Source organism: Chiloscyllium punctatum, chromosome 37 (assembly GCF_047496795.1).
Source record: "Chiloscyllium punctatum isolate Juve2018m chromosome 37, sChiPun1.3, whole genome shotgun sequence".
Lineage (NCBI taxonomy): Eukaryota > Metazoa > Chordata > Chondrichthyes > Orectolobiformes > Hemiscylliidae > Chiloscyllium > Chiloscyllium punctatum.
Genome location: NC_092775.1, coordinates 1,187,328 through 1,205,333, shown reverse-complemented (window position 1 = coordinate 1,205,333; position 18,006 = coordinate 1,187,328). Strand labels below are relative to the sequence as shown.

General features: G+C 50.1%; 1 protein-coding gene across 1 annotated transcript in view; it reads right to left on the bottom strand.

The window, feature by feature from the left end:
• eif6 (eukaryotic translation initiation factor 6) overlaps positions 1-17,993 on the bottom strand; it is an 89,646-nt gene extending 71,653 nt beyond the window's left edge. Inside the window, exon 1 of the mRNA XM_072556072.1 lies at positions 17,821-17,993. Coding sequence (XP_072412173.1) covers positions 17,821-17,927 — 107 coding nt within the window. The 5' untranslated portion in view covers positions 17,928-17,993. The remainder of the gene's footprint in view (positions 1-17,820) is intronic.
• Positions 17,994-18,006: the final 13 nt, after the last annotated feature.

Below are 18,006 nucleotides of genomic sequence, written 5' to 3'. Positions count from 1 at the left end.
CACAGACATGATTGGCTGTAGGGCCTCTTTCTGTGCTGCAAAACCTCTACTGTGTCTGACTTTACAACAGAGACACAAATTGCATACTGGATATATAGGGCAACCAAGAAACAGCATGAGAAAACAGAACTACAGGCCAGTTAACCTGACTGCAATAATCAGAAAAACACTGGAATCTATTTTTTTTAAAAGGAACTCTTAATTACACCTAGAAAATCAGTATTATCCGATAAAGTTGAACTTGTTTTACGAAAGGGAAACACAGGTAGTTCTTCTGTAACACGATGGTGGCATTCTTGCGCGACCCTGCGCTATATAAAAATAGCGCAATAACAAGAGCACTTAAAGTGTTGGCAATGCAATCGTGTTATAGCCAATACATACTTTAAAATTTTGCGCCTTAGAAACAATGTTCCCTATTCAATCACATTACAATCAATTTGCATTGACAATACATGCATTACAGCAGAATGACCTGCATTGTTTGGGGTTTTCAGGATAAAATAAATGTCATAAAGAAAAACCAGTAGATGTCAGAAGGGTCACTGGACCTGAAAATGTTAACTTTGCCTTTTCTCCACAGTTGCTGCCAGACTTGGAGTTTTTCCAGTAATTTCTCTTTTTGTTTCTTATTTCCAGCACCCACAGTTCTTTTGGTTTAACATACAATTCTACTAGTTAAAATTCATTCCTTTTTAAAATTCCTATACACACACACTGGGGGAAAAAAAATCACTGGAGGAAAGAATACAAGGGAAATCACAGTTCAATAGCACCAGTCCACAGGCTTTAATAAAGGTACTTCCTTTTTCTTCCCTAGACATTCTACTCTCTGATCTACTTCCTTTCAAGTTCTTTCTTACACAATCGTTCATTTTCCCAGTCCGTGGTTAGAGACAACAGGTTATACCAAATGGTAGGACAGAATAACCGAATGCCTTCAAGCTTTCCAAGATAGAGACATTTCCTACTTCTCTCAGTCTGGAAATCTTCAATATATCTAGATATCTGGAGCAGATTGGACTTGAATCTGGGTCTCCTGGCTCAAAGGTAATAAAGCATGCAGAATGCTTATAGACATATTTAATCAGCCTGTTATTACACACTACAGAAGGGATATGAACTAAGACCTCCTCAATGAGAGGGTTGGACACTACAACTACACGCACTGTCCAGTAACAAGTTATGTTCAGGAGGTTGACCTCTGCCAAGCACAACTTGCGTCAACTGCATAAACCAATCAGTAACCCGTTCCTGGAGCAATCACATTCTCCACAAGGCCCCAGTACCATGCCATTTTATCACACCTCCCACAAGGCTTGCAAATCAACAGTATAAACATAACTCACAATGAGGTCCAGCAACTTGTTTTCACAAGTGCAGCAATGTCATCCACAGTCCTAAGTGGTGAAACAGTAATTTTTCCATTTTAGTCCACCATCAAAAATACAGAATAAAAAGCTCTGGACTACATGCAGCTCCAGACACACATCAAAGTAGTTGACTCTTAACTGCCCTCTGAAATCACTTTGGAAGCCCAGTTCAAGAACAATAAGGGATGGCAAACAAATGGTGGCCCCAGCAACAACACACTCATCCCATCAAAGAATAAAGGCCATGAGATGGGGGAGTAATGTTGATTAATGGATAGAGACTGGTTAACGGACAAGCAACAAAACAAAGGTAATTGGGACATTTTCAGATTGGCAAGCTGTGACTGGTGAACTGTCATAAGGATCATAATTAGGGTGAGAATTATTTAAAAATTTAGAGTAATAACTTGAACACATCACTTTCTGTCCAAGTTTGTCGATGATCCAAACCGAGGTTAGAATGCAAGCTGGGAGAAGGACACAGAGGTTGTTAGGGCTACAAATCTATATTTATGAAGTGTGAAAAATATTTTAAGATACTGAACCATTTGGACACTTTCTGGACTTTTTGTTTTCATTCATGGGATGCTGGTTTGGCCAGCATTTATTGCTGACTCTAACTGACTCGAAAAGATACTGCTGAGCTGGCCAGGATTAAATAAGATTTATCAAGAAAAAAGACCATGGTTAATATAGCTACATGCAGATTGCAGAAAGTCAAATTACTTCAGAAAATTGGTAAAGCTTTTAGAAGGATAATATATGATTTATTGCCATTGATTGGTGGAAAACCTGGTTGGAGAGATTATGGGGTCATGTGCAACCATTTAAGGTCTTGGTTTCTGTTTCAAGATTCTAGGGAGTTAGAAGGAAGGAACTTCAAAGTTTGTAGTAAAGCAAGTGTCTCTCTCGCCTGACAATCTCTTTTGTCGAAACTTTATCAGGTTCCCAAATGTTTTCACATCTCAGCTTCATGACTACATTGTAAATCTTGAGAAGCTGAATTTCAACCAAAGTGAATAACTTCACATTTAGCCACATTACACTTCATCTGCCACACATTTGCCCACTCACTCAACTTGGCTAAAAGCACCAACTTCCCTGCATACTCCCCACAGTTCATCCTCACACCTGACAGGAACAGAGGGGTTAGTGGGTACATTTCTTCGAAACTCAACCAATTTCAAAGGAAACACTCCACTGTACAGAAGGAGATGTTGGGGTTATCATAGACTATAAAGTGATGAAGAGCCAATGTCTGGCACTGTTGAAATGAAACATTTATCTAAATCGATCATAACCCATGAGTATTCAATGAAAAGTTAAAAACTCATGCCACTGTGATATTGTTCAGCTGGAGTTTACTGGTAGACTATTTTTCCCAGCAACTTAACAATGAAAGATAGCAAAAGCGTTGCCCATAAAAATGACGGAAGAAGTTAAGAGTTCAAAAACAAAAGATATAAAGACTGCACAAAACTTGTACAAGGGATTATTGAAAACAAATGGACACAAGTCTCATGTAATGTTGTCTGTATCATAAACCTTGGGGTGAAAGGCATTTTTGAAATGGCATTTCATGCCTCCCAAGACTGCAAGCATGAAAGGACATTAATATTTCTGGAATATGCAAAACGGAAAAGATAATGATTTAAACCAAGGAAAGATATCTGGTTGGCATGGATAAGTTAGTCTGCTTCTATGCTGTACAGCTCTATGACTCAGTATGTGAACAAACCAGGAGAAACTTCTAGTCTGTAAAGATAAGGCACCTCAATATCTCTCCCTCCCTCCAGTACAGGAAATCTCTTGGTTGTTGTTCTCACTCAACATTTCCCCATAAATTGCTCCCTGCAAATTCCCTTGCTAATAAAGGGAAAAACCACCTTCCAACCACCTGAATAGTCAAATCTTCAACCAATGAATGAAAGATGGAGACTCAATGCACCACCAACCTCAAGCTGTCAGTGGCTGCAATCCAAACTAGTGCTAGAATTGTCTCTCTCTGGCTCTCCGCCCCCTCCCAAAACCTATAATACTTAAGACAATAGGTGCAGGAGTAGGCCATTCAGCCCTTCGAGCCTGCACCGCCATTCAATATGATCATGGCTGATCATTCCTAATCAGTATTCTGTTCCTGCCTTATCTCCATAACCCTTGATTCCACTATCCTGGAGAGCTCTATCCAACTCTTTCTTAAATGAATCCAGAGACTGGGCCTCCACTGCCTTCTGGGGCAGAGCATTCCACACAGCCACCACTCTCTGGGTGAAGAAGTTTCTCCTCACCTCTGTCCTAAATGGTCTACCCCGTATTTTTAAGCTGTGTCCTCTGGTTCGGCACTCGCCCATCAGCGGAAAAGTGTTTCCTGCCTCCAGAGTGTCCAATCCTTTAATAATCTTATCTGTCTCAATCAGACCTCCCCCCCTCAGTCTTCTAAACTCAAGGGTATACAAGCCCAGTCGCTTCAGTCTTTCAGCGTAAGGTAATTGCGCCATTCCAGGAATTGACCTCGTGAACCTATGCTGCACTCCCTCAATGGCCAGAATGTCTTGCATCTTGTCTCTTTGCGTGCCTGTTTGCATGTGTATGGGAGATGAAAAAGGGATAGAGTTATGGAGTTACTAGTTGGCAATTCATGTTTCTTTCCTGACATTGGTTAAAAAAGTTTGATTACAATAAATTGATTGCACCAGAGGCCCAGGTTCAATTCTAGCCTCAGGCAACTGTCTGTATGGAGTTTGCACTTTCTCCCAATGTCTGTGTGGGTTTTCTCTGGGAATCCCCCACAATCTAAAGATCAGCTGATTAGGTGGATTGGCCATGCTAAATTGCCCATAGTGCCCAGGGATGTGCAGGTGAGCTGAATCAGCCATGGGAAACGCAGGATGGAGTGGATCTGCGTTGGATATTCTTTGTAGGGCCAGTGTTAACTCAATAGGCTGAATGGCCTGCTTCCACACTGTAGTGATTCTATGAAATAATGATTTATTTTGTTGAAAAATCCTTGGGCACATATTCCTTTAAGCTCAATGAGACAGTGAGGTAAAATGAGGGCAATTTAACGGTTTAATCAAACTTTCATATTTGTGCCAACTCTAGGAAGGGCGAGCTCAATTTCCAGAGCACCACTCCAGTCAGTCGCAACAAATGTGTAGACATGATTTGGAGATGCTGGTGTTGGACTGGGGTGTACAAAGTTAAAAATCACAACACCAGGTTATAGTCAACAGGTTTAATTGGAAGCACTAGCTTTCGGAGCGCTGCTCCTTCATCAGGTGTTGGACTATAACCTGGTGTTGTGTGATTTTCAACTGTGTAGACTGGAGTTTCACCTCTGGGAGAAAGTGAGGACTGCAGATGCTGGAGATCAGAGCTGAAAAATGTGTTGCTGGAAAAGCGCAGCAGGTCAGGCAGCATCCAAGGAGCAGGAGAATCGACGTTTCGGGCATAAGCCTGAAGAAGGGCTTATGCCCGAAACGTCGATTCTCCTGCTCCTTTGATGCTGTCTGACCTGCTGCGCTTTTCCAGCAACACATTTTTCAGCCCTGGAGTTTCTCCTCTGTCCATATACATCCTCACATTCTGTTACATTACACCTGCCATTCTCACACCTACCTGCTGTGCCCTACCTACAATTCTGCCTTTTCTCCATTCCCAAATACAACTCATTCATCTGCAGAGAAATAAGCAGAGTTTGAGCACCAAACACCTGGAGCCTTCTACTTGAGAATATGCTGTTTGCCCAGTTCTGCTTTCTTAATTGGAATCAGTTTATGGTTCATGCAAACCTCCCTCCAATATCAGGACTATCAGATTTAGCTAGCGCTCTACGAAAATACAAATCATGGATCACTTTCACTACAGTTGCGATGCTCCTGTGGTTGAACAGAATAAGAAAATTAGTATCTATTATTGCAGCATTTGGGGGTGTCATCCTGACACGTGCAGCAATAACAGGAGGATAAAATGGAGTTTGTCAGCTAATCATTACAATGTGCAATAGGACTGCAATGTCTGGACTGACTGAGCAGTCAGATTACTGTATGACTCACACTGCACCACTGAGACACCCACAATAGGTCACAGGCAGACTCTACATAGTGTACTGCCATTAGATAATGAAGTTTGCTCAAATACACTACTGTTTGGTAAATATTTTAAAATGACTAACTAGGGAGCTCCAGAAACAAGTGCTGGAGAAAAGAAGAACACAGTTACAGTCCATCTGCCAGTTTTGAGAGGGAGAAGTAGATTAGATTCCTTACAGCATGGAAACAGACCCTTCGGTCCAACCAGTTCACACCGATCCTCTGAAGAGTAACCCACCCAGACCCATTTCCCTCTGACTAATGCACCTAACACTGTGGGCAATTTACCATGGCCAGTTCATCTGACCTGCACATCTTTGTGACTGTGGGAGGAAACCGGAGCACACGGAGGAAACCCACGTAGACACGGGGAGAATGTGCAAACTCCACACAGACAGTCACCTGAGGATGGAATTGAACCTGGGACCCTGGTGCTGTGAGGCAACAGTGCTAACCACTGAGCCACCGTGCCATCCTAAGTAGTTCTCACTTCACTCAGCCTCTTCCTACATGCAGTTTCTGTTGCACATGGTAAGACATGAAAAATTCCAGTGTCGACAGTGTGTTGCTGGAAAAGCACAGCCAGTCAGGCAGCATCCAACAAACAGGAAAATCAACATGTTGGGCAGATTCAGATGATGGAGAAGATCAGACACTGATTTATCTTCCCTGGGATTATACTCAGCTCAGACTGTCAAAGAACGATGACCAGGAGGCCATTTAACCTTGACAGGTATACTGCCAATCAATCAGATCATGAGGTGGAGACTCCTGCCTGTCTACTTTGGATTCCAGCCCCTGCGGTTCTTTTTGTCTCTAATCAATCAGATCATGACTGATCTATATCTAACTCCACCGAGCCACCTTTGAACCTTTTATATTAAAGCTCAAAACAGAGGGCCAGTTTGCAGATTCACCACAACTTGTCTAAATCATCTGAAGCCTCCTTGTATCTTGCTCACAACTCAGAATCCCACCTTGTATCAGCAAACTTGGAAATATCACATTTGGTTCCCTCATCTAAGTCATTTATATATATTATGAATAGCTGGGGCCTAAGCACTAATCCCTGTGGTATACCATTGGTCACCACCGGGAAAAAGAACACTTAATCCTCATCATGTCTACTTTGTCAACCAATTCTCAATCTATGTCGGTATATCACACCTGCCCAAACATTTTGACTTTGCCCATTAGGCTCTTAAAATCCAAATACACCATGTCAATTCTACTAATTACATTGTGTTTCCATTTGATCAGTTAAGCTGATTTCCCTTTCATAAACCCACACTGCCTTTGTCTAATCCATTTATGTTTTCTAAGTGTTTTGTTATCATGGCTCCTATAAGACTTGAGCATTTTCTCCACTACTGATGCTAGGCGAACTTGACTTAAATTCTGTTTCTTCTCTCCCTCTTTTAAATTGTTGGGTTACATATGTTAACATGTAATCTATAGGAACTGATCAGATGCATAATATGGTTCACGAAGAACATGGTGTCTTAATCTGGCCTGGCTCACGTGTGACTCCAGACCTAAAGCAAAGTAGTAGACACTTAAAATGCTCTCTGGACAACTAGGGATCAGCAATAAATGCTGATCCAGCAAATGACACTGTCATAAATGAATAAAAAACAGCTCTCGAGTCTATAGAATTTTAGAAGATGATCACCAATGCATCCAATATTTCCAGGGCTATTTCCTATTGTATTCAGGGAAGCCTCCTCCAGTGATTCCCAGCATCACACAGGCAAGTATTCAGCCAATTTGATTCACTCCACGTGAAATCAAGTAACAGTTGGAGGCACTGAACTCTACAAAGGCGATGGGCCCTGACAAAATTCCAACAATCGTACTGAAGACTTGTGCTCCAGAACTTGTCACTTCCCTAGCCAAGTTGTTCCAGTACAGCTACAACATTGGCTTCCAATAAAGTGAAAAGTTGCTCAGATACGTCCTCTACACAAAGAGGACAAATCCAGCTTGGTCAATTGCTGCTCCAGTCAACTCTTGACCATCATGTCATCAACAGTGTTATCAAGCAGCTTAACAATACCCTGCTCAGTGAGACCCAGGTTCGGTACTCCCAGGACCGCTCAGCTCCTGACTTCATTACAGCCTTGGTTCAAACATGGACAATAGAGTCATAGAGATGCACAGCATGGAAACAGACCCTTCGGTCCAACCCGTCCATGCCGACCAGATATCCCAACACAATCTAGTCCCATCTGCCAGCACCCGGCCCATATCCCTCCAAATCCTTCCTATTCATATACCCATCCAAATGCCTCTTAAATGTTGCAATTGTACCAGCCTCCACCACTTCCCATGGTAGCTCTTTCCATACACGTACCACCCTCTGTGTGAAAACATTGCCCCGTAGGTATCTTTTATATCTTTCCCCTCTCACCTTAAAGCTATGCCCTCTGGCTCTGGACTCCCGACCCCAAGGAAAAGACTGTATTTATCCTATCCATGCTCCTCAATTTTGTAAACGTCTATAATGTCACCCTTCAGCCTCCGACACTCCAACCTGTTCAGCCTCTCCCTGTAGCTCAAATCCTCCAATCCTGGCAACATCCTTGTAAATCTTGTCTGAATTCTTTCAAGTTTCACAACATCTTTCCGATCGGAAGGAGACCAGAATTGCATGCAATATTCCAACAGTGGCCTAACCAATGTCCTGTACCAGCCACAACATGATCTCCCAACTCCTGTACTCAATACTCTGACCAATAAAGGAAAGCATACCAAACACCTTCTTCATTATCCTATCTACCTGCGACTCCACTTTCAAGAAGCTATGAACCTGCACTCCGAGGTCTCTTTGTTCAGCAACACTCCCTCAGACCTTACCATTAAATGTATAGGTCCTGCTAAGATTTGCTTGCCCAAAATGCAGCACCTCACATTTATCTGAATTAAACTACATCTGCCACTTCTTAGCCCATCTGGTCAAGAAGCAGTTGTAATCTGAGGTAACCCTCTTCGCTGTCCACTACAGCTCCACTTTTAGTGTCATCTGCAAACTTACTAACTGAACCTCTTATGCTCGCATCAAAATCATTTATGTAAATGACAAAAAGTAGAGGAAAAACAACCCTCCACCACCACCACCCTGTCTTCTACCTTTGAGCCAGTTCTGCATCCAAATGGCGAGTTCTCCCTGTATTCTGTGAGATCTAACCTTGTTAATCAGCCATACTGAAATCCATATAGATCACATCGACCACTCTGCCCTCATCAATCCTCTTTGTTACTTCCTCAAAAAACTCAATCAAATTTGTGAGACATGATTTCCCACGCACAAAGCCATGTTGACTATCCCTAATCAGTCCTTACCTTTCCAAATGCATGTACACCCTGTCCCTCAGGATTCCCTCCAACAACTTGCCCACCACCGTCAGGCTCACTGGTCTATAGCTCCCTGGCTTGTTCTTATCATTCTTCTTAAACAGTTGCACCACATTAGCCAACCTCTAGTCTTCTGGCATCTCACCTGTGACTATCAATGATACAAATATCTCCGCAAGAGGCACAGCAATCGCTTCTCTAGCTTCCCACAGAGTTCTCGGGTACACCTGATCAGGTCCTGGGGTTTTACCCACCTTTATGAGTTTCAAGACATCCAGCACTTCCTTCTCTGTAATATGGACATTTTGCAAGATGTCACCATCTATTTCCCTACAGGCTATCTTCCATATCCTTTTCCACGGTAAATACCAATGCAAAACCCATTTAGTATTTACCCCATCTCCCACAGCTCCACACAAAGCCATCTTGCTGATCTTTGAGGGGCCCTATTCTCTCCCTAGTTACCCCTTTTGTCCTTAACGTATTTGTAAAAACTCTTTGGATTCTCCTTAACTCTATTTGCCAAAGCTATCTCATGTCCCCATTTTGCCCTCCTGATTTCCCTCTTAAGTATACTCCTACTTCCTTTATACTCTAAGGATTCACTCGATCTATCCTGTCTATAACCTTACATGTGCTTCCTTCTTTTTCTTAACCAAACTCTCAATTTCTTTAGTCATCCAGCATTCCCTATAACTACCGGCCTTCCCTTTCACCCTGACAGGAATATACTGTCTCTGGACTCTCGTTATCTCATTTCTGAAGGCTTCCCATTTTCCAGCCTTCCCTTTACCTGCGAACATCTGCTCCCAATCAACTTTTCAAAGTTCTTGCCTAATATCGTCAAAATTGGCCTTTCTCCAAATTAGAACTTCAACTTTTACATCTGGTCTATCTCTTTCCATCATTATTTTAAATCTAATAGAATGATAGTCACTGACCCCAAAGTGCTCCCCCACTGTCACCTGCCCTGCCTTATTTCCCAAGAGTAGGGCATGTTTTATACCTTCTCTAGTAGGTACATCCACATACTGAATTAGAAAATTGACCTGTACATACTTAAAAAATTCCTCTCCATCTAAACCCTTAACACTATGACAGTCCCAGTCTATGTTTGGAAAGTTAAAATCCCCTACCATAACTACCCTATTATTCTTACAGATAGCTGAGATCTCCTTACAAGTTTGTTTCTCAATTTCCCTCTGACTATTACAGGGTCTATAATACAATCCCAATAAGGTGATCATCCTTTTTTTATTTCTCAGTTCCACCCAAGTAACTTCCCTGGATGTATTTCTGGGAATATCCTCCCTCAACACAGCTGTAATGCTATCCCTTATCAAAAATGCCACCCCCTCTCCACCCCCCCACCCCTCCTCCTCTATCCTTTCTGTAGCATTTGTATCCTGGAACATTAAGCTGCCAGTCCTGCCCATCCCTGAGCCATGTTTCCGTAATTGCTTTGATATCCCAGTCCCATGTTCCTAACCATGCCCTGAGTTAATCTGCCTTCCCTGTTAGGCCCCTTGCATTGAAATAAATGCAGTTTAATGTATTAGTCCTACCTTGTCCCTGCCTGCCCTGACTGTTTGACTCGCTTCTGTTCTCAGCTGTACCCGTCTCAGATTGATCTCTTTCCTCACTATCTCCCTAGGTCCCACACCCCCCCACCCCCCACCCAACCTTATTAGTTTAAATCCGCCCGAGCAGCTATAGCAAATTTCCCTGCCAGTATATTAGTCCCCTTCCAATTTAGATGCAATCCGTCCTTCTTGTACAGGTCACTTCTACCCCAAAAGAGATTCCAATGATCCAAAAAGTGAATCCTTCTCCCTTACACCAGCGCCTCAGCCATGCATTCATCTGCTCTATCCTCCTATTCCTGGCCAGAGGCTAGGATTAATACAGTGAGTAATTCACCTCCTGACTCCTCAAACCCTGTCCACCATCTACAAACCACAAGTTATCAATGTGATGCAAAGTACTCTCAACTGCCTGAATGACAGGACACAGCAGTTAATTTTATTGGCACCACATCCACTCCCTCCACCAAGGACACTCAATCGCAGCAGTGTGTGCTATCTACAAGATGCACTGCAGAAATTCACCAAAGAGCATTAGACAGCACCTTCCACGCTCCCACACCGATCTCCGATACCACACCCAACTCTGCCCCCACACCGATCCCTGTCACCACGCCTAACCCCGCCCCCACGCCAAGCTCCGTCACCACGCCTAACCCCGCCCCCACGCCGATCTCCGTCCCTGCCCTCACACCCAAAACCGCCCCCAATCCCAGCTCCAGCCCCACACCAGGTCCTAGCTCCCAGCCCTGCCGTGTTTTCACCATCCCTCCAGAACTACCCCGCTCTGAGGATGAAAGATCAGTCCTCAGCAGAGGCTTCAGCTTCATTCCCCTACACTCTCAGATTAACGAGTTCAACACGCGGCGTGACATCGAACAATTCTTCCGCCGCCTTCGCGCCTACTTCTTCAACCAAGACTCTCGCCCACCCTCTGACGACCCCTTCTCCTGCCTCCAACACACCCCATCCACCTGGACACCCCGTGCTGGCCTCTTACCTGCCCTCGATCTCTTCATAGCCAACTGCCGCCGTGACATTAACCGCCTCAACTTCTCCACCCTTCTCACCCACTCCAACCTCTTACCCTCGGAACGTGCAGCCCTCCACTCCCTCCGTTCCAACCCCAACCTCACTATCAAACCAGCAGACAAGGGAGGCGCGGTAGTAGTTTGGCGCACCGACCTTTACACCGCTGAGGCTAAATGTCAGCTCGCGGACACCTCCTCCTACTGCCCCCTTGACCATGACCCCACCTCCCACCACCAAACCATCATCTCCCAGACCATCCATAACCTCATCACCTCAGGGGATCTCCCATCCACCGCCTCCAACCTCATAGTCCCACAACCCCGCACCGCCCGTTTCTACCTCCTGCCCTGACTGCCCTGGCTGACCCATTGCCTCAGCCTGCTCCTGCCCCACCGAACTCATCTCTGCATACCTCGACACGGTCCTGTCCCCCTTAGTCCAAGAACTCCCCACCTACGTTCGGGACACCACCCATGCCCTCCACCTCCTCCATGATTTTCGCTTCCCCGGCCCCCAACGCCTTATCTTCACCATGGACATCCAGTCCCTGTACACCGCCATCCCCCATCACGAAGGACTCAAAGCCCTCCGCTTCTTCCTTTCCCGCCGTACCAATCAGTACCCTTCCACTGACACCCTCCGTCGACTGACTGAACTGGTCCTCACCCTGAACAACTTCTCTTTCCAATCCTCCCACTTCCTCCAAACCAAAGGAGTAGCCATGGGCACCCGCATGGGCTCCAGCTATGCCTGCCTCTTCGTAGGATATGTGGAACAGTCCATCTTCCGCAGCTACACTGGCACACCCCTCACCTTTTCCTCCGCTACATCGATGACTATCGGCGCTGCCTCGTGCTCCCACGAGGAGGTTGAACAGTTCATCCACTTTACCAACACCTTCCACCCCGACCTGAAATTCACCTGGACCGTCTCAGACTCCTCCCTCCCCTTCCTAGACCTTTCCATTTCTATCTCGGGCGACCGAATCAACACGGACATTTACTATAAACTGACCGACTCCCACAGCTACCTAGACTACACCTCCTCCCACCCTGCCCCCTGTAAAAATGCCATCCCATATTCCCAATTGCTTTGTCTCCGCCGCATCTGCTCCCAGGAGGACCAGTTCCAATACCGTACTACCCAGATGGCCTCCTTCTTCAAGGACCGCAATTCCCCCCCAGACGTGGTCGACGATGCCCTCCACCGCATCTCTTCCACTTCCCGCTCTTCCGCCCTTGAGCCCCGCCTTCCAACCGCCACCAGGACAGAACCCCACTGGTCCTCACCTACCACCCCACCAACCTCGATGCACAGCGTATCATCCGCCGTCATTTCTGCCACCTCCAAACGGACCCCACCACCAGGGATATATTTCCCTCCCCTCCCCTATCAGCGTATCGAAAAGACCACTCCCTCCGTGACTCCCTCGTCAGGTCCACACCCCCCACCAACCCAAACTCCACTCCCGGCACCTTCCCTTGCAACCGCAAGAAATGCAAAACTTGCGCCCACACCTCCCCTCTTACTTCCCTCCAAGCCCCCAAGGGATCCTTCCATATCCGCCACAAATTCACCTGCACCTCCACACACATCATCTATTGCATCCGCTGCACCCGATGTGGCCTCCTCTATATTGGGGAGACAGGCCGCCTACTTGTGGAACGTTTCAGAGAACACCTCTGGGACACCCGGACCAATCAATCCAACCACCCTGTAGCTCTACACTTCAACTCCCCCTCCCAGTCCAGCAAGGACATGCAGGTCCTTGGACTCCTCCATCACCAGACCATAGCAACATGACGGTTGGAGGAAGACCACCTCATCTTCCGCCTAGGAACACTCCAACCACAAGGGATGAACTCAGATTTCTCCAGTTTCCTCATTCCGCCCCCCCCCCCCCTCCCAAACCTTGTCTCAGTCAAATCCCTCGCCTTCCTAACCTGCAATCTTCTTCCTGACCTCCCCGCCCCCACCCCACTCCGGCCCATCACCCTCACCTTGATCTCCTTCCACTTATCACATTTCCAACGCCCCTCCCCCAAGTCCCTCCTCCCTACCTTTTATCTTAGCCTGCTGGACATACTTTCCTCATTCCTGAAGGGCTTATGCCCGAAACGACGATTCTCCTGCTCCTTGGATGCTGCCTGACCTGTTGCGCTTTTCCAGCAACACATTTTCAGCACCTTCCAATCCCATGACCACTTCCAATGAGAAGGATAATGGCAGCAAGTGCATGGCAACAGCAGGTTTCCCTACAAATCAATCACAATCCTGACTTGGAAATACCTTGCTGTTCCTTCAGAGTCAGTGAGTCAAAATCCTGGAACTCCCTCCCTAAAGGCATTGTCAGTACGCGAGAGGCGGCAGCTCACCACCATTTTTTTTATATAGAATAGAATCCCTACAGTTTGGAAACAGGATAGTCAACCCAACAAGTCCACACCGACCCTCCGAAGAGTAACCCACCTAGACCATTTCCCTACCCTACATTTACCCCTGACCAATGCACCTAACTTAGGCACCCCTGAACACTGTGGGCAATTTAGCATGGCCAATCCACCTAAACTGCACATCTTTTCAACTACAATTAGGAACTGGCAATAAATGCTAGTCCAGCCAGCAACACCTATGCTCCACGAGGGAATAAAAGAAAGGGAAAACAGCTTCAAGCCTGTCAACAAAGGAACTGTCAGCTAACTAAACTTGGAACAATCGAAATCACTGAGGTAACAAATTTTCACAAATCACAAGACTTTCAAGGAAAGAACCCCTTCAGCCCATTGTAATTGGACATGAGATCTCCAGCTTCAGGCTACGTGAGAGCTATCAGAGAAGGCAAAACAGGGCAGACAGTTTTGCAAAGAACATTTCATCAATTACTAAATTTCAATCCAAGATCAAGATCTGGGAAGCAGTAAAACGGCATAGTAAAATGTGAAGGAAACAAATTAGCCGTGACTTGATTAATCTCAAAGGTGTATTTCGGGTGATGGCTTTTTGTGGGTCATTGATTTTGAAAAAACTTTTGCTCCTGTGTTTCCTTTTGCCAGTACTGTGAGATTGAGAAAATCAATCATTTCCATGTGTACCCTGGCTTCAAGTTTAAATGGAGTCAAGAACTGTCAGGTACATCAAAAGTGCCATCATTAAGATGAAAATCAGGTGCCATGAGATAAGTTGGATAGACTTTAATCTGCACAACATTCCTTTGGAATATCATCAACAGGCATCAGGCTTATCTACTAACTAATCTGTTCTCCAAGACAAAAGTCAAAGCACAGCAAGGTCTGGCAGCATCTGTGAAGAGAAATCATCTGAGGGAGGGTCACCGAATCTGAAACATTAACTGATTTCTCTTCACAGCAGTTGTTAGACCTGCTGAGCTTTTCCAACAACTTCTGCTTTTGTTTCGATTTAGTTTTATTTGTTTTTTTTTCAAACCTTAGCACACCTGACAGGGCTATTGACCTTTCCAATACCTTTCATCATCATCATCATCATCATTATAGCCAGTACAGACCCGAGGCTTTGCAAAACCCTGCAGAAATCATTTAAGAGGTGTAAAGAGGGAAAGGAAACATCCAGCTGGCTGAGGCATTTTAAGCAGCAACAGTCTATCTGCCTGGTCATGGTGACATTTTAGTCCAGTGTCACTGTGACCAGGCAGCATCCTCTCTTTTTTTAAGGAAAAAAATTTTATTTAATGCCTACATGTGTAAATACCCTTTACGGTTACTCATTGGCCATACACCTCCATGTACCTGTAGATGACTTCAGTACAGGAGCCTGGGACACACCGGCGTGAGCCCTTCCCCACGCCCTCCACCTGGGGCCTCAGCTTTTACCTGGGGCCCCTCTTCCAGCAGCCCAGTGCTCCTGGCCCCTCTTCTCCCACGCCCCCAGGGCACCCCCGGCCCCTCTTCCACATCCCCACCCCCACCCCCCTACCCCCGGCCCCCTCTTCCACATCCCCACCCCCGGCCCCCTCTTCCACTTCCCCACCCCCGGCCCCCCCTACCCCCGGCCCCCTCTTCCACATCCCCACCCCCGGCCCCCCCACCCCCGGCCCCCTCTTCCACATCCCCACCCCCGGCCCCCTCTTCCCCGGCCCCCTCTTCCACATCCCCATCCCCACCCCCGGCCCCCTCTTCCCCATCCCCACCCCCGGCCCCCTCTTCCCCGGCCCCCTCTTCCACATCCCCATCCCCACCCTCGGCCCCCTCTTCCACATCCCCACCCCCCCTACCCCCTCTTCCCCATCCCCACCCCCGGCCCCCTCTTCCACATCCCCACCCCCGGCCCCCTCTTCCCCATCCCCACCCCCGGCCCCCCTACCCCCGGCCCCCTCTTCCCCATCCCCACCCCCGGCCCCCGCTACCCCCGGCCCCCTCTTCCACATCCCCACCCCCGGCCCCCTCTTCCACATCCACATCCCCACCCCCGGCCCCCTCTTCCCCATCCACATCCCCACCCCCGGCCCCCTCTTCCCCATCCCCACCCCCGGCCCCCTCTTCCCCCGGCCCCCCCTTCCCCATCCCCACCCCCACCCCCCGGCCCCCTCTTACCCTTCCCCATCCCCACCCCCCCTCCTCCCCTCTCCCCCCGCTCTCCCCTCTCCCCCTGCTCTCCCCTCTCCCCCTGCTCTCCCCTCTCCCCCCCTCTCCCCCCGCGCTCTCCCCTCTACCCCCCCCTCCTCCCCTACCCCCGCTCTCCCCCCCCTCCTCCCTCCCCCCGCGCTCTCCCCTCCCCCCCCACTCCTCCCCTACCCCCCCCTCCTCCCCTACCCCCGCTCTCCCCCCCCTCCTCCCTCTCCCCGCTCTCCCCCCTCCCCCCCCCCCCCTCCCCTACCCCCCCCTCCTCCCCTACCCCCGCTCTCCCCCCCCTCCTCCCTCTCCCCGCTCTCCCCCCTCCCCCCCCCCCTCTCCGCTCTCCCCCCCCCTCCCCTCTCCCCCCCCGCTCTCTCCCCCCCTCCCCCCGCCGCTCTCTCCCCCCCTCCCCGCTCTCTCCCCCCCTCCCCCCCCCGCTCTCTCCCCCCCCCCCCGCTCTCTCCCCTCCCCCCCTCCTCTCCCCCCCTCCCCGCTCTCTCCCCCCCTCTCCCCTCCCCCCCCCCCCGCTCTCTCCCCTCCCCCCCCCCCGCTCTCTCCCCTCCCCCCCCCCCCCGCTCTCCCCTCCCCCCCCCCGCTCTCCCCTCCCCCCCCGCTCTCTCCCCTCTCCCCCCCCCCTGCTCTCCCCTCCCCTCCCCCCCCCGCTCTCCCCTCTCCCCCCCCCGCTCTCCCCTCCCCCCCCGCTCTCCCCTCTCCCCCCGCTCTCCCCTCCCCCCCCCGCTCTCCCCTCCCCCCCCCCGCTCTCCCCTCTCCCCCCGCTCTCCCCTCCCCCCCCCCCGCTCTCCCCTCTCCCCCCGCTCTCCCCTCTCCCCCCGCTCTCCCCTCTCCCCCCCTCCTCCCTCCCCTCTCCCCCCTCCTCCTCCCCCCCCCTCCCCTCCTCCCTCCCCCCCCCTCCCCTCCTCCCTCCCCCCCTCCCCTCCTCCCTCCCCCCCCCTCCCCTCCTCCCTCCCCCCCCCTCCCCTCCTCCCTCCCCCCCCCTCCCCTCCTCCCTCCCCCCCCTCCCCTCCTCCCTCCCCCCCCTCCCCTCCTCCCTCCCCCCCCCCCCCTCCTCCCTCCCCCCCCTCCCCTCCTCCCTCCCCCCCCCTCCCCTCCTCCCTCCCCCCCCTCCCCCCCTCCCCCCCGCTCTCCCCTCTCCCCCCCCCCGCTCTCCCCTCTCCCCCCTCTCCCCCCTCTCCCCTCTCCCCCCCCCCGCTCTCCCCCCCTCTCCCCCCCCCCCGCTCTCCCCCCTCTCCCCCCCCGCTCTCCCCTCTCCCCCCCCCGCTCTCCCCTCTCTCCCCTCTCCCCCCCCCGCTCTCCCCTCTCCCCCCTCTCCCTCCCCCCCCGCTCTCCCCTCTCCCCCCGCTCTCCCCTCTCCCCCCTCCCCGCTCTCCCCTCTCCCCCCTCCCCCCCCGCTCTCCCCTCTCCCCCCCCGCTCTCCCCTCTCCCCCCTCTCCCCTCTCCCCTCTCCCCCCTCTCCCCTCTCCCCCCCCCCGCTCTCCCCCCTCTCCCCCCCCCCGCTCTCCCCCCTCTCCCCTCCCCCGCTCTCCCCTCTCCCCCCCCCGCTCTCCCCTCTCTCCCCTCTCCCCCCCCCCGCTCTCCCCCCTCTCCCCTCTCCCCCCCCCGCTCTCCCCCTCTCCCCCCCCCCGCTCTCCCCTCTCCCCCCCCCCGCTCTCCCCTCTCCCGCTCTCCCCTCCCCCGCTCTCCCCTCTCCCCTCTCCCCCCCCCCGCTCTCCCCTCTCCCCCCCCCCCGCTCTCCCCTCTCCCCTCTCCCCTCTCCCCGCTCCCCGCTCCCCGCTCTCACCCGTAGAAGTTCTCGGACCCTCCCACCGCCACCAGGCAGTATGTGTTGGTGAGTTTGACGAAACAGCCGACCTCGTTGTTGTTCTCGAAAGATGCTCTGACCGCCATCGCCCGAGGTCAAGGGTCACACTGAATTCTCCGGCAACGTGGTCCGCACTTCCGATATCTCACTTCCGTTTCCTCACAA